We start from the raw sequence: 15,826 nt of genomic DNA on the forward strand, positions 1-15,826 counted from the left end.
TGTGTAGGCTACTACATCTGGTTGTGTGTGTCTTTTTCTATTTCATGCGCAAGAAAAATACATTTTTTGATGTTTGAGGCTTGGGTCGGGAGATGTTCATAAAACTCCGATTTGGGTCGCGCTCAAAAAAGTTTGAGAACCACTGCCTTAGAAGGAACACTGCCTGCGACCAATGATACTATGCTGCGACCAAGAACTTAAACGTTAAATTATTATTAATTACGTTTGACAAATCGTCGTATCTAGCAGACATGTTACATTTAGGCAATGGCCGCCACATTACATTTTCAGACCATGACCTTTTTTAATTCAAACGGTTTAACTAAATAAACGTAGGCCTACACCAAAACGGCTTCTTACTTTTATTTTTGAAAAGTAGCTTTTGCTGCAAGAAATCACTTGTTCTGGGGTTCACTCAAAATGGTCTGTGTGGACCATGGCTAACATTTTATGAACCACTTGCAAATAAATTTATTAGAGGGCCTAAAACTAGGACAGAAACGTAGTTATCAGGCATACTGCAACGAGTTATATGGTTTAATTGATATAAACGATCAAACGGGTGAAAAAACAGAATTGTTACAAAATGATTCGTTGTGTTTTTGCAAATGTTACATTTCAAAAATGATTCGTCGAATCGTGCTGGTAAATCAAGCTTTTAGTATCAATTACTGATATAGGCGGAACAATACAATTTATACAGCGGTCCGAATTAGCAAATGGTTATATTCAAAATAGAATTAGACAATCGCAATTGAGTTACGTATAACGAACGTTTAGTAAGACGAAGTTCAGTAAGTAACTATATGTAAAGTAACTGGCAAAAAGCAGGTAAGTCAGATTAGTAACTCGTGAAGGCATTTTTAATCTACGATGGCAATAGTTATGTGCTTATTAAGGCGGATCATTGCCGCGCTTGGTGGAAAGAAAACACATGTTTCAACTGCATATATTTGCTGTAAGACAGTATTGGACAAAATTATTACCTTTTTAAGTTTCCTAATTGGGCCTTGTCTAAAAGATAGCTTGTTCAAGCTAATTCGAATCACATTTCGGTGGCTATTAAGAAAGCCAAATGATACACAACTTTAGCATGAAACAACTATTTGGCAGACTAATGTTTAGCTTTGACGTCAGCTTAGTCGATTTTTGATTAGTTTTTGACATTTTAGCAAACTGTCTCATCCATGATGGGAATGGAAACGTATATAAAAAGCGACAAACGCCATAAACTATCACGCGAAACCCTTTTATCAGTAAATTAACATTTGTTGGACTAATTGCCGGAACATGTATAACAGTAAATTTTGCAAAATTTTTAGTAACTATTTGCCGTCCAGTGGCCACTTACTACAGGCCTACTGTATGTATAAAGAAAGGATGCTTTCAAAAAGCATAAAGGTAAAGACATTCTGACGGAACAAAACAAATTTGCAAGAATGGGTGAAGAAACAGCACAGTTAGAAACAAAAGATTAGGGATTTGCACTTTATACAGTATGTTGTTCACAAAATTATGTAGAGCACAGACAAGACGTACAAAAAACACCCAGCCGCTTCCAAATAGTAACTATAAACGAATATATTTAGCATACAGAAATTCATGTGTGTGCCGGTTAACTTTTCCACAACCCGTGCAGTGTGCACCAAATGTGGGATGGAAGAATGGATACAGCATTTGTGCTAGCACCGATTTTTTACCGACTTACAGAAGTCATGAAAAGGGGGAAAATTACCACCATATTAAAAATAAATTGATACCATACACCTTAGCTTTACCACTTATGTGAAACCAATTGTAGCCTACTTGCAGCAGGTTATTCAAAAATAATGGTAGCCTATGCGCTTAAAGTTCCTCCGGCAGATATTTTACTTACAGAATACGGTTTTCGTTTGTGCAGTCGCACTGCACCACTTTACAAGCAAAGGTGCAGCAAAAATGCGCACCGCGAAATACAGAAAGAGTAACATACAAAATCCAGTACAAAATACAAAGGCTATTTTGATAATACAAAACAGAATGCAGCGATCGCGACATACAGAAAACAGGAGGACATGTAAGGGGCGATATTGTGATGTGTCAGTCCACGACTGAACGGACAAAATCAATAGGACAAATCCTATTTTCTTTAGGGTAAATATGGGTCGTGTTCAGAGCCAAAACCAAAAGTTGCTTCTTAGCTTTCAGAAAGCTCCAATGGGTACCTACAATGAAAAAAAGTAAGCCATAAGCTACCTTTTTTCGGGTTGATATCACCTTTGTAAATATAATTATATTTTGCGGCACCCTTGATACTTTCTTTAAATCTGTATAAAGGCAATGAAACCGAAGATTCACTTAAACAGATTGGAAATATGGTTAACGCAGCACAATAATTAACTAACACAAACTGAGTAAGGCCATAAATCAGGGGTGGGCAACATACGGCCCGCGGTTGCCAGATCCGGCCCGTAAACGGAAATCATGTGGCCCTCGACCTATTTTTAACAAACTAGGCACGAGGTCATTCCTCATATTTTTTGGATTGTTTAGCTAAGTAAAATCAATTATTTTGGCGCTTTGTGCAAATCTTGTTCCTGCATCGAATGTAACATGTAGTTTAGTCCCCTTTTCAACTGCAAAATAGCATACCCAAGCCTAGTGTTATCCCTGAATAATAGTCGATCACAGTTTAAGTTTACCGGTTCGCAGTGACCTTTCTGAGTTTGGTTTTCGGCCGCGACTAGAAAAATGTTTCCTACCCCTGCCCTACACAGTTAAATAGTTAGATGTGGCATTGGGTATTGCGAAAAACAACCTGATGACTACTCAGTCACATCAAGTTAGGTGTCAGCCTACTTAAAGGGATTCAAAAACTTAGCAAGATTAGGCAGACTTTTGCAAAGGATGGAATGTACAAAAAAATTATAAGCAAATGTAACATGCCTTTTAACAAAATGATACTTTCGGTACTTCGTTCTATATTTTTGGTACTTTTGTTCCATATAGTTGTACTTCTGCAGCTTGAAAACAAGCTAAACCACACATGATTTACATATATTTCGGGCAGCATTGTAGTAATCATGATTCCTATTAAGGAAGTGATTTTTCAAAAGCTTTCTATTTGTTTCTACAAAAATAAAACACTGCTGTGCAATCAGTTGAGGATGACATATTTTCCTGAAAAAAAAGCATTGAAACATAACGTATAACGGCAAAAGCCATAACAAAATTTCTGCATAGCATGAGTCCTAATGCGCTTAAAGATTGTGCTATAATGATTTGCTATAGGGCGTTAAGGTCAACAAATGCCACTTAACCGACCTCTCATTACTAATACTATTGTTTCTAGTTTTTAACCAATTTCTGCCTTACCATTGTGTGGTTGGCTGTGTAAGGTCGCTGTCGGCCAGATTAATAGTAACTTGTCCCATCAGAACCTTCTCGGAAGACAGAAATCCGGTCTGATTCTTTACAACGGCGGTCAACTTGCTTCGAGAAAACTCCTTAAGTGTGCCGTTGAAGGTCAATCTAGAGATGCAAGCAAAAAAGTCATGCGATTTTTACACAATTTACGCGGAAAAATTGTACTTTTAAATATTGTATCGGCAAATTATATGTGCTAGCACCATTACTGGGTGTGTTTTTTCGTAAACACTTATCGACAATTGGTTTTCACAATATGCTCAATGCTCACCAGTTTTAAAATTTAAAATAAAATATATGTGTGTGATGTGATGTAATGATATAAACCTTCACGCTATCCCGGCGAAATTTCTAAGTTCTAAGTTCATATTTTATTGATTTACTGATTTAATTCTCTTGCAAACCAAACAAATAACTGAAATCTCTAATCTATTACTTTTGATCGAACACGGGGTCGAGGCAGTTTTTGACGACTTTGGTCTTCTCCCTGTTCTTCTTGTCGTTGTTGATGTGGACACGAACGTAAGGGTCCGAAGTAGCGTTGTCCTCGTCACACACCATCAGTTTTCTGTAAGCGAAATGTTTTTTGTACATCTGCCATTATTTTATTTGTACATCTGCCATTAGAAAGTTTAATATAATCGTGTGTGAAACCGGTGAAGTAGGTATGTTTCCGATAAGAACAAATAATGGCAGATATCGTTGTTGTATGTGTAATGGCCTATGTGATACTTATTACGAGGGTTTTTTGCCAATTATTTTCCAATTGAAATGAATTTTAATTCCTAAACAGCTACTTTTGCTTCTAAATGTAAAATATTATTTTTCGTAATTTTTAGAACAAAGCTATTGTTCAGAATCGGAACTTCATCTGATTGTACAGGACATTTTATAAGTAGGGGCAGCCAACAGTTATATTAACCGAGCGGAAACATCATCGACCGTTTGATAGCGAAGTAACTTTATCCGTGGCGAGATTTTAGGCATTTTTTTTAATTTTAATTTACCATTTTTTAGATAGCTTCTATTAATCATTAGTCAACCGACATCGCAGCGTTACGATTAGAAACGGTTAAATCCTCTTCAAATAGTCGATTTTCCGTCGTTGGGAGAGGCCAGAACACATTAACGTCAAACTTTTAACAAAAAACTTTATACAGGAAGTAGCAAACACTACTTTCACCAACAACCTGGGCGGAGTCACATGCAAAAATGAAAAAAACAAAGATTTACTCGGCTCTGACGACAAGGATGACCAGCTGGTTGTTGCTGTATCTGTAGGTGAGCTTTAGGCGGCCGAGACCGTTGTCCTGCAGTTCTTCGCTGCTCGAGCTTTTGTCCTTCATTCTGTAAACCGTTGTATGCGAGAAGGTTTATACCGGACTCAAATTCCAGACTTTGATGTTCAGCAAAATTTTGGTGGCTACTAAAGCACTAAATTAAAAGCGTCTATTACTTAACAAATTGTGTTCAGCGTGGTACTTAATGATAGTTTTGAATAATGATATCTGTTTATCAATATCGGGGTCTTTTGTTTATAGACAAAAATGATTTGTTGCATTAAATTGATTTAGTAATATTTTTTTGCCTTTTATCCTGGAAACCGTTTTTACGCGAGAAGGTTTAGACCGGACTCAGACAACTCGATTTGGTTTAGCTTTTTAATATTACATTACAGTTAAAATTAAAACATTTCGGTTGCTTTTAGGCTAAATTTACCGAATTCTTATAAACTAGAAATAATCTATAACAGTAGTAATTTAGATTATTTGTTGCGACTAAGATACTAAAATGCAGCTAAACAAAGTATCATATTTTTTATAACCTTAATCAATTAAAATTAGAATTACGGACGTTTTGTGTTAGAATTTATATAGGCGCACGTTTTAAAACAATGACGACCGTTTTTCGGGGTTGTGCGAATCAATTTATAGGCAGGGTAAAACAACTGTAGTTAGCTTTGCGCTTACTGGTGCGGCCGTTGTTATGTAATTTATAATACCTTTTCGAATTCGTAAATATTATAATTACAATAAAATATTTTTTATCTTTTAAGACGCAAGCAGTTTACAAAAAAACATTTAACGAAATCAAAGCATATGCTCGAAAAAAGTGTAAGGGCTAGTGCATGAAATCATTTGGTTGTTCGCACTTTGGATTACATTACCGAGTAATTTTCCGTTATTTTCGGTTGTTGTTATGAATATATTAACAAGGTGCTTTTGAACTACAACGTCGTATCACATCGTAAAGTTGGTAACAGTAGAGGTCCAGACGTTACAAAGCCTTTTGCAAGCAAACGTATTTTTCAATGATGGATATACCGGATAATCTTACGTCATCGATGTGCAGATACTGCTTGTGTTAGGTCTTAAATGCGTTGCGCAAAACGTTAAAATACGTTGCGCAATTAGCTGTATGGAAAACGAAGAAAGGGGATTTAGTTCGGCATTTCAGAAATGGAAATTACCATAAACAAAAAGTCTTGGACAAAGTAAGAAAATGTCGCTGCATTTTCTAACGATTTATATTCTACACAACAACAATAACGAATCGTCAACCAATTGACTAACTATATATAGTTGTTTTCAACAAGGACGATATACAAATCGCTAAAGAAAAATGAAACAGACAACAATGAAATGCTGAGAACGACTCCACTTAAAAAACACCCAAACACTTTTCATATATTTCAACCTCAATATATGATAAAAGTGCAAAAATAAAGTGTCACTGGTTAACAGTGTTGTGGTAACCTGCTCGACGGGCCTGTCGAAGTGAGACCGAGGCAACAAGAGTCTGCCATCGGACAAAACATTCTCAGCAGGTAATGCCAGTAAAGGATTTCGGACTTTCGTCTAAAATCAACGTTGTGTAACAGCGCAACGATAAGTACCAATAATAAGTAAATAAATTAAAAAATGGCTGTCATGGGAGAAACCCTTCGGCCGTAGTAACGTTTTGACTCAAGATCTTGGCCACACAGAAAGTGCGGTTTATTAACTTGCTAAATGAGTAATAAGAGAACCTGTTTCTAAACCGTTTTTCTGTCGCAGCCTGTTGGAACACAAAAGTTAATAAAAAGTGTTGACCAGTCGTTAGAATAAAAGTAGCTGAACCTAAAATGCACAATTTTATAAGTGTATCAGTCTTTGATTTAAATATGATTTATTCATAACTGTTACTATATTGCTTTGAAAAAAATATATATGTTTATGTATAATTGTAAAGTTGAACCGTTACAACTAGTAGTTGTTCACCGAAAAGCAACTTAGCCTATTAATGAAACACCATTATTCTTAGGGAGGTTCCGTACTTAAAACTATATTTTAAAACCGATATTTTTGCAAAAGTTACAGCCATACCATTCCGAAACCAAAAGGCTTCATTCATAAGGCCAAACAGGCAAAATAGTTACAATGAAATTAAAGTTTCAAGGTTATAAAGCAAAAATTAGCTTTAAAGTATATTGTTCATTTAACATTTTCTTAAAAAAAATCGTCCTTTCAGGTTCAAAATATTACGCATATCCACATTGGTACTGATCGGATAAGTATTGAACATCTTAAATTTCCTTGCCAGTAAACACAATTTAGCCAAAAAAGATCGATCTATATATAAAAATACTTGTATATGGCCGTATTTGTCCTAATTCTAAATAGAGAAATCAGGTGGCACTGTATAAAGACAAATTGTATTTGATTCTCGACAAGCTTTCGCACAACCGTGCTTCATCAGGTCAAAGTAGAAATGAAAACAATTAAAATGCACGTAAAAGCACAGGCGCAAGTAAAAGGCGATAAGGATGGTGACGTCTAACATATCCACAGGCACATACTCGCAAAAGCGTGTTACTGACGCAAAAACAATTATGCTACGATGCCTGCGCTTCAAGGCACGATGGGTGTAGTACAGCCTCCTATGAGGTGTAGTGTGACATAAAGCCCAAATCCCGATTGAGCCCCACATTTATGGCATCGAACTTTTTAATTATGTTTTGTTCGACTGTGAGCCTCGCTTGGGTGCCGTTACTTACTTTTTTGATCACCGAAACTCTAAGGTCTTTTACACTGTGTGATCCTTGGTAAAAATCAGAAAGCGCATGAATGGACATAAAAGTGACATAAGGCATGGACATATGGAGAAACCGGTCGGCGAACATTTTAACCAAGGATCACACAGTGTAAAAGACCTTAGAGTTTCGGTGATCAAAAAAGTAAGTAACGGCACCCAAGCGAGGCTCACAGTCGAACAAAACATAATTAAAAAGTTCGATGCCATAAATGTGGGGCTCAATCGGGATTTGGGCTTTATGTCACACTACACCTCATAGCAGGCTGTACTACACCCATCGTGCCTTGAAGCGCAGGCATCGTAGCATAATTGTTTTTGCGTCAGTAACACGCTTTTGCGAGTATGTGCCTGTGGATATGTTAGACGTCACCATTCTTATCGCCTTTTACTTGCGCCTGTGCTTTTACGTGCATTTTAATTGTTTTCATTTCTACTTTGACCTGATGAAGCACGGTTGTGCGAAAGCTTGTCGAGAATCAAATACAATTTGTCTTTATACAGTGCCACCTGATTTCTCTATATAAAAATAGTTTATTCTGTTGTTGTGACCAGTCATTCTGTCGACGTGATATTCGTGCGATAAATGTAAAAATGCGAAAAAACGACAACCTTTAAAATGGACTACTGTGTCTAATGTATAAACTTAACTAGCTAAGTCAAATTCCAGATGTATAAACATTATATTCAGCAAAATCTTGGTGAACTAAAGCATGGACTTATATTACATATCGAACTATGTTTAGCGTTGCACTTAATATTAGTTTTAAGTATAGATATCTGTTTATCAATATCGTGGTGCTCAAAAAATTGACCTAGTAATGTGGTAACGCTTTTGTCAGAACTGTTCTAACTTTGCATTATATCATTTATCAGCAATCATCGAAACACAGTTTAATTCTCTCGACGCTTGTCAGGTGATAGGTTTCCTCTTTTGAAGTCAATTTTGTGACACAATTAACGTTTCAGCGAAAAAACTTAGTTATTCCAATCCTGAAAATATTAAATTGTATTTAGCAAAGCACCTTTTGTCCAATTAGGAAAAGTGCGTTAAGGGTCTACGACGGCCTTTTACAATGTTTACAAAACATGCAAAATCGAAATGACCTACTTGGCGTTCAGTCTCTTCCGGAGGTCATGGACGGCTCCGGGATTGGAGACCTCGGAGGAAAGACTCGGAGTGCGTCCCAGGGAGGATCTTGTTTGAAGGGAGGAGCTCGATGAGCCCTCTGGTAACGATAAAAAAGGATGAGAAGTAGAAGAGAGAAGAAATTATCATTTTAGCCGTTTGCATTTACAATACTACTATATGTACTGAAATGCCGACAGTTTTTCTAATACAGGCGATTTTTGTCCGTGTTTTAACAGAAGAAACCGTATGTTACGGTATTTACCGTAATTTGTAATTGATATAATTAATTACAGGTATTAATGTAATTGTACTTGTAATGTAAACAAGGCATTTTGGCTCAATACATTGATATTGAGAAAATTGAAGTTTCAATGCCGAAAATTGTAATTGATGACAACTAATTACAGTTTTTAATGTAATTGTAATTGAACTGAATTAATGTAATTAATCCAACTATGGTTGCAGCTACAAAGTATGTTACCTTAAAAGCAAACTGAACCTTTGCTAATTACGTTAACTTTATTGCAAAAATATTTCATGCTCAGTCAAAGTCAGATCTTGAACCACTTAAACTGGCAGAATCGGAACATTTGATACTGCGAAGGTTAAAAAAGGAGCAGAAAAAGTTTAAAAATTACAGCCTTAAGGATAACAAACTCCATTTGGCCGCATGTGGCATAAGAAAGATACCTTCACCGTGCATTTTGTTGAGCAAAAAAAGCATGCAACTCCTTTGCAAAAAAAGTTACCTCTAGAAGGGTAAAACTGACTGACAAAAAAAAATTAAAAGATCCTGTAAAGGTAGGTTTTAAATATCGCAAACTGCTGTCGTGACATTAAAACATCTTTAAAATTACAAAAAAGATAGAAATTAACACAAACTGATTTAAAACAAAAACACAAGTGCCTAGAGCCGGAAAAAAGTAGGATTTCACTTCTTGTCACTTTTAAAAAAATGATTGACAAACAGACGGAACGTATGAAGTTTAATCTATAAATTGAACATTGGACAACTAAGGTTATAAAGCAAACCATAAACAATTTACAAAGATATTTTAGTTTTAAAGGCACTGTGATAAAAGGCGGTATACTTTTTAACCCGCGGTGAATTAAAATAAACAGGATGTCCGTTTTACGAGTTTATTGCTTGTCCTTGCACGATTGAGCAACTATACACCTTATTATTATAACGCTATCATGCATTCAAAGCATTCGACGAACATCGGTTTAGTTAAAAAAATAAGTTTTGTATCTTTTGATTTTCAAAAGACGACAAAGCTTTTGTTTAGTGCTGTTTTTCATTCAACTTCTGAAAAGCCGATTCAAGGGGGGAAGTTGCGAGTAAAGGTCGGACATTTTAGCTTCCACAAGCAAAATATCACGGGCAATCACAAGAGAGAAATTGCGTTTTGGCGTCTTGATTTACAACAGGCAAAAAACATGGCATATAATCGCAGGCTAATTACGGGCATATCACAGTAGCCATTTTTTGGCTGGGGAAATCGGTGAAGTTTCAAATGTGCACTTTTGGTGAAGAAGGCATGCAATATTTTCACACAAACCGTTTTTCTTACCGTAGAAGGACTGCAGCGTTTTATCAACTGAAGACGTAGATAATACCGCGTTAAAAATGCAAAATCATAAGTTGTAGCACACGTTACATGTATTAGATGTTGTATTAGATGACATCGTTTTGAATTCGATCAAAACAATATATGAATGTCAATGGTTTAAAGCGGGCATTACAATTTTTTTCATATACTGGAAATCGAATTCTAAATTCAATTTAGTTGATTAGAATTTAGAAAATAACAGTTGGCATAGTGCAGTGGTTCTCAAAGTATGAGTCGCGACCCAAACATGGGTCGCGTAGGGTCAAAAAATAGGTCGCTCCAAGGTGATTCAATCCTGCGCAAACTAACTTTTTTGTTTCATTTTTCAAGTATTTTTAATTCAATCTTGACTGAAATATTGCATCATAAGTATTTCATATGCAACCTGGATTATTACATCATAAGCGGTTTTCTGAACGTTTTGATGGCAGCCAGCTACAGTAGCTGCTAAGACTGGTGTAAGTGGTAGCCGCACAGTTTATTACTTTTTTTAGAAGATTATTCGGCACTTATCTAGAATCCTACCAGAGCGTTCAAACAATTACTTTTCCGCACAATGTTTGAGTTAGGGCGAGGGTTAGCGTTTGGGGGTGGGTGGGTCAAGCATTATTATATTTATTAACCCAAATGCTAAGCCGCACCCTAACCCAAATAAAAATGTGCGTTGTGGTAGGTTTGTAGACCAGCGCCGATTATTTTGCTAGCTCGTATCACACACATATATAGCTCGTAATGCATACACCTCAGAATTCTGTTAGACTAGCGTTGTTATAGTGCTGTCTTAGTCACTGATAAATTTGGGGTTAGAATTGACAAAATTGTGGAATATTTATTCGCAACTTGAAATCCTGAGCAGAAACTCATCCGTTTCAGTTCGAGCTATAGTTTCGTTTCTTTTGATGCGAGCTATAGGTTCGTTTCTTTCGATGCGAACTATACATTCGTTTCTTTTGATGCGAGCTATAGTTTCGTTTATTTAAAGCGAGCTATAGGTTCGTTTCTTTTGATGCGAGCTATAGGTTCGTTTCTTTCGATGCGAGCTATACATTCGTTTCTTTTAATGCGAGCTATAGTTTCGTTTCTTTTAAAGCGAGCTATAGTTTCGTTTATTTAAAGCGAGCTACAGGTTCGTTTCTTTTGATGCGAGCTATAGGTTCGTTTATTTAAAGCGAGCTATAGGTTCGTTTCTTTTAATGCGAGCTATAGTTTCGTTTCTTTTAAAGCGAGCTATAGTTTCGTTTATTTAAAGCGAGCTATAGGTTCGTTTCTTTTGATGCGAGCTATAGGTTCGTTTCTTTTAATGCGAGCTATAGTTTCGTTTCTTTTAAAGCGAGCTATAGGTTCGTTTCTTTTGATGCGAACTATACATTCGTTTCTTTTGATGCGAGCTATAGTTTAGTTTCTTTTAAAGCGAGCTATAGTTTCGTTTATTTAAAGCGAACTATACATTCGTTTCTTTTGATGCGAGCTATAGGTTCGTTTCTTTTATTGCGAGCTATAGTTTCGTTTATTTAAAGCGAACTATACATTCGTTTCTTTTGATGCGAGCTATAGGTTTGTTTCTTCCAACTAGGTCATTATAAGTATTGTTAAAAGTTAAAAATCAAACCTTTTTGTAATAACAAATCATTGTTTCATAGATCTGTGTGGACTACTACATCTGCTTGTCTGTGTCTTTTTCTATTTCATGCATGTCAGAAAAATAAATTTTTCGGTGTTTGAGACTTGGGTCGTGAGATGTAAAAAAACTCCGATTTGGGTCGCGCTTAAAAAAGTTTGAGAACAACTGGCATAGTGGAATGTAAATAAATGTGCTTACTTAAGCCGACTATATTAATGTTAACTGTTTAATTCAACAGCAGCAAAATCTGTACCGATGCCGATATTACCAAGCTTGAAAAACCTGTAGTGTCATCGCATTGCGCCTAATTTCCACATATTTAGTAAAAAAAGGTTGATTTAGGGGTGGCATATTCAAAACGCTTTTAGTTTAGACGTACCGAAATCGATTTTAGATCCAGGTTCTGTGCTGGTATCGCTTTCTTCCATCGATGATTTTTCCTTCGGGAGACGTGTGGCTTCAGTGGAAGCTGAAAGCAACAAATCTGCATTTTTAGTTTTTAGTTCTGGGTGAATACTATATAATTAATAACATTTTGTTTTCAGGCCGAAACAATTTTTTTTTTTTTGAAAAGTTTCAACCCAAATCTGAATTTTCTAAGTGACGTAGCACAGTCAATACTGAACTAAACGTGCTTAGATTCGGTTTGTGGGGTTTTAAACACAACCTATTCCAGGGGTTCCCACTAAAATTTGATAAAAAATTGTTTTTCTTTTAACAACCCTACTATATATACTTTAAAAAGATTTACAAACAATAAGCTGTTGGGTTTAGTTTTTGTTTTGGATTTCAGTCTCGCTGTCTATTGTTATGAACATAACGGCCACAGTGTTAGGCCAAATGTACGTTACAATGTTTTCACTTTTCCTATACGTTTGCGGTTCATTCGAAATCTTACAAAGTCTCTACCCAAACTTCTATAAACTAAGACAGGGGTTCCCAACTAGTGGTACGAAGGTTTTTCAGGTGGTACGCGAGTAGCTTTCGTTTTTTTCATAAAAACCCGGATTGTCAACAAGAAGCACAGTTGCTTCAAATAGCTGTACAACGCCGTGCAACAGCAGTGGGCGTTAATTGTGCCAAATGATTGCTCTTGATAGATATTATCAATTGTTTTATAGCATAATCTAAAATAGCGTTGAATAATTCCAGTTGGAGGCTAAAAAAAGATAAAATTTGTTTCGATGAAAATAGTTGTTCTACAAGAAGTGGTACGCATGGTAGTACAGAGTGTCCGAGTGGTACGTTATCGTAAAAAGGTTGGGAACCCCTGAACTAAGAGAAATAAAATGAAGTGCGTTTAGATTTTTGCCTGTCCAAGTGTCCAACCATTAACCTGGGTATTCAAAACAACGTTGGTGGCAATACACAAAAAATGTCTCTTCGTAAGCGCGAATTTAAATGACTGTCAAGTTATTTAAAAACTTACGTTTTTCAGGTTTACTACTTCGCTTGTGTACAGTTATTTTTTTGGAGGCGTCCAGCCCTTCAACCATCGGCTTGGCTTTGAGAATCTAAAAAAAATAACATGCAGCTTTTAATCTACCATTGTACAAAGGCTAAACCGTTAAATGGTCATAGTAATTTTCGACCAATAATTGGTAAGGTGTCCATTTCTTATATACCATGTCATAGCTTATTTGCAATAAACAGGATATAGTTTACACGTTTTTTTTCAATAAAACACCAAAGCCATTATATTAAAAAAATCGACATTTTGCCGTTTACAAACGTTTCGGCAATACCTCATGCAATTATCAGTGTAAAAGGATATACTGTTATTGCCAAAACTGAACAACAAATGACGCTATGTCATTACCAATTAGAGGAGTTAAAACTTAAGATTTAGACACAGGAAATAAACACTTCCTTGGTTGTTCCAGATAGTTATGCAGCAAATACATTATAACGCACATATTAGCGCCGCAATGCTTACACAAAACAAAAATTTGTATGATGCATATAAGAATTTTATGTGCATGATAACGTCACCTACATCTGCTTAGCAAATAAAGCTGACGAACATTATGTATTTCTTAATTTAAATGTAAACAACTAAAAATGCATGAACATTGAACACCCTAATAAAATCAGCACATTAGCTATTTTCTAACATATATAAAATTGTTAACCTTTTAAATCTTTAAAAAAAATTTCACTCAGTAAATATATGAAAAATAAAAACTCACCCTGAGTGAAAGCCGGACATTCAGTACTGACTTTCCATCACCTCCCTTAAGGTACAGTGGTTCATCCAATGTCAGCCTTGGTTGTTTTAAAAGCTCACTAACTGCAAGCTCATAACTCCCAAGGCTAGTTTTTCCATTGTTTTCAAGCTGTAAATAAATAATTATCATTTTGTTAATTTTGTTTCTTGCATTTTAGAGCAATAAATTTAAAGCGTTTTTTATTGTTTTTGACAGAGAATTTTTTATATCACTTTTCGCAAAACCTAAAAAACATTGATGAACAAAGTCCGTATGCTCTACAAACATGTACACTCACTTTTAACAATAAATGAAGTTGGTACACTATAAAAAGTCTTATTTATGATTCTTACAATTAGTTCCATTGGGCCTAATTAGAATAAGGTTCATATTTAGTACTTTAAGAACTGTGCACCAAATCACATGTTATTATTTTCTAAGTATATAGGATATTTCCAGCGCTGCCAGTATTAGGCCTTGACGACAATAGGTATTTATCTAGCTAGAAATCTATACAACTATACACGTATCAGAATTAAAGATTTACAGGAAAAACACACTAAGGTCCGTAAAAAATTACTTTTTTAAGAGACACGATATTACAACACATACAAAACACATTGTAATTCAAAATAACTGACATTACAGATTACATATCAAATGACATACATTAAAATCCCTTTAGCTTTCACATCAAACTTATATTAGGAATTTTTTGTACAGAACTTTAAATGTTCAGCAAACTAACTTTGCTTTTGCTGAATAAAAAAGGAAGACATTGAATAAAAAATAGGATAGTAAGTTTGTTTTCAAACTACCAAAATTGGCCATGCTAAAATGACTTGTTTTGTGTATTTTACATAAAAAAATGGTTCAGTAGCAAAAATTAAATGATATATCTCATCTGCATATCATATGTTATCATGCAGGATGATTTTGATCAAGTTATAAGATTATAAGTTATAAGATTATAAATTATATATCTAAATTTGTTTCTTCTTTAATGTTGCAACCAAATTTTAAATGTGATTTGATATAAAGGATATTAAAATATGATTGTGTTTCAAGAGTTAACCAGTTGCACCTCATAAAGTCATGTGTACCAAGTATTTTCCAGTTAAAAAATATTTTAACGAAATACCTTTCTTGATATGAATAAAATAAAAGCCATTGAAAACAACTACAGCAAAATAAAATGCTGGTTGGCACGTGCAACATTTGAGAAATAAACCTTTGTTGACATATGGTGCCTGCTAAAAATGCGACGCATTGACGGTGTCTTTTGTTTCATCTTAAGCTTGTCTTTGAGCTGAGATTCCATAATTAGCAGATATACAATTTACCAGAAAATATAGACAGCAATACAACACCAAATATGGAAAAAGCTGAGTTCATTTATAGATATTAGAGATTTGTTTTATAGAATGAAAGTTTCCGTTTTTTTGGTGATGTAATATGGAAAACAATGAACAAATGTCAGTACTGCCTGAATGCAGAAATTGAATTTATATGCCATTTAATAGAACAAAAAAAAAAGTAAAACGATGTTGAAGGTAGATAATATAATCCTATTGATTAAATTCCTGTGATTTAATGATTTCCATTTACACACATATAGCATTATTGTAAACATGTCGTTTTCAAGTAAAAAAAGTCACGATCAAGTTATTCACAAAATAAGTCCAAGTCAAGTCAAGTTCTAGTCCAAGTAATAGCCATAAACTGTCAGATTCAACTAATGTCATTGGTATATAAAAATATTTAACTGTAAAGTTGG

General features: G+C 35.1%; 1 protein-coding gene across 3 annotated transcripts in view; it reads right to left on the reverse strand.

The window, feature by feature from the left end:
* Positions 1–423: 423 nt before the first annotated feature.
* The window catches only part of LOC146145226 (extended synaptotagmin-2-like), a 31,692-nt gene continuing 16,289 nt past the window's right edge, over positions 424–15,826 (reverse strand). Inside the window, exons 17-25 of one of the 3 annotated variants that reach the window (XM_083389811.1) lie at positions 14,032–14,178; positions 13,272–13,356; positions 12,222–12,311; positions 10,183–10,209; positions 8,588–8,705; positions 4,639–4,752; positions 3,842–3,973; positions 3,355–3,510; positions 424–2,204 (exon numbers count right to left, since the gene is read on the reverse strand). In XM_083389811.1, coding sequence (XP_083245937.1) covers positions 2,177–2,204; positions 3,355–3,510; positions 3,842–3,973; positions 4,639–4,752; positions 8,588–8,705; positions 10,183–10,209; positions 12,222–12,311; positions 13,272–13,356; positions 14,032–14,178 — 897 coding nt within the window. In that variant the 3' untranslated portion in view covers positions 424–2,176. The remainder of the gene's footprint in view (positions 2,205–3,354; positions 3,511–3,841; positions 3,974–4,638; positions 4,753–8,587; positions 8,706–10,182; positions 10,210–12,221; positions 12,312–13,271; positions 13,357–14,031; positions 14,179–15,826) is intronic. The other 2 variants (XM_083389813.1, XM_083389812.1) reach the window with 2 other exon arrangements.

This window comes from Ascidiella aspersa, chromosome 5, assembly GCF_963924565.1.
Source record: "Ascidiella aspersa chromosome 5, kaAscAspe10.2, whole genome shotgun sequence".
NCBI classification, from domain to species: Eukaryota; Metazoa; Chordata; class Ascidiacea; order Phlebobranchia; family Ascidiidae; genus Ascidiella; species Ascidiella aspersa.